General features: G+C 54.2%; 1 protein-coding gene across 1 annotated transcript in view; it reads left to right on the forward strand.

Annotated features, from left to right (window-relative positions):
• Positions 1 to 1,508, forward strand: part of LOC104466658 — a gene marked incomplete at its 5' end in the record, with an annotated part of 5,724 nt that overhangs the window by 2,291 nt on the left and 1,925 nt on the right. The window contains 2 exons of the mRNA XM_010080171.1: positions 577 to 687; positions 1,441 to 1,495. Coding sequence (XP_010078473.1) covers positions 577 to 687; positions 1,441 to 1,495 — 166 coding nt within the window. The remainder of the gene's footprint in view (positions 1 to 576; positions 688 to 1,440; positions 1,496 to 1,508) is intronic.

Here is a 1,508-nt window from a genome sequence, read left to right on the forward strand (position 1 = left end):
CCAGACTGGTTTTCGGACGAGCTGAGACACGCAAAGGGCCCGTGTCGATGCTTTACATCATCTGACACATTTTATTCCCAGCTGCTTTGTCCACTTGAAATCTCGGTGGACTCCAAACAGGGGGGAGGGGAAGAAGGGGAGCATTTGGGGCAGGTTCCAGCTGGGGAATTGTTTCCTCCTCGCTGAGGACAGGGGGTGAGCCCTTTGGGGTGGGAACTGCAAACCCCAGAGCCACGGTTTGCACTGACCCAGCCACAGCAGCACTGCCGCGGGCAGGGGACAGTTTCTCCCCATTTTTACACCCCCCCAGGCTGCAAGGTTGGGCACTGGGGTCGGGCAGACCCGCTGGCACCCCGTGTCGTGCAGCACATCGCACTGGCAGGACGGGAGCTGGGTGGCTTTGGCTCCTTCACACCTCAGCCCACGTTTAAGTATGATTCAAATAAACCCAGAGCCAAGCAACAAGATCCCAGGGCTACGGCCATTGCCCCCACCCAGGCTGGGGTTTATCACTGCTGCAGCGCTGGATAACCGAATATCACAACTGTTCCCAACCCTGATCCTGTTCTCTCGAAGCCAAGACCCATCAAACCCTGGGGATGCTGATGAACCTCAGCTCTGAGGACGTTTTACTCATCCAGTACCAACTACAGAGGGACAGGACGTACGTGGGACTGTATCTTTATGGTATGCAAACTCCATCCTAAAGTAATGTAAAGCTAGCGTGTGACACCAAAACACGCCCATTGAATTCCCAGCTACAGCCAACGCAGCCGCTTGGTTTCGCCAACAGTCAGTGATTTACCCAAGATTGCCGCTCCAGGGGTCACTGGAGCCTTTACAAATCCCATTAAAACCCAAATCTCTTGGGAGAGCACAAAGAGCAAGTTAAAGGCAGAACCCGCTTACACCATAAATATTCCAAGAACAGCAAGCAAATACAATTCGGCACCGATATCATCATAAAAATCTCAATATTTTCAAGCCAACCATGATTTTTCAGTATTTGCCTCCCAGGGCAGAGCACGTGGCTCTGCAGTAGCGGCACAGGCAGAGCTGATCACATCTACCCACAACCCCATAACCAGCACTTTACACCTTGATCAGGCTCCCCGTGGCCCTCCCAAGCGGCAAAGCAGTTGCTTAAGAGAATTTGAAAATAGAATAGAATAGAAACAGAAAACCACCTCCACACTCAGCCTTGGTCCCTCTGGGTCCCTCCCAACACCCCAGAAGTGTCCAACAGCATCCTGCAACCCCTTAAAGCAGACAGGACCGGAGCTGAATGGAAAAAGGGGTAAAAAAAGCCACGCCCGAGGTTGGAGACCCCAGCAGAGACCCTCTGGGCAGCAGGCGGTGGTGGGGGCGCGGGAAGGAGGCAGCCAGGGCAGGGACACAGCCACCGGTCCGTATTTAATGCCTCAAAATCTCCTTCTGCAGCCCGAAACCTGAACGTGAGCACGGACCAGCAGGAAGAGTTCCAGCAGCTCGCCAGGCGCCTGGGGCTG

Source organism: Pterocles gutturalis, unplaced genomic scaffold (assembly GCF_000699245.1).
Source record: "Pterocles gutturalis isolate BGI_N339 unplaced genomic scaffold, ASM69924v1 scaffold3514, whole genome shotgun sequence".
Lineage (NCBI taxonomy): Eukaryota > Metazoa > Chordata > Aves > Pterocliformes > Pteroclidae > Pterocles > Pterocles gutturalis.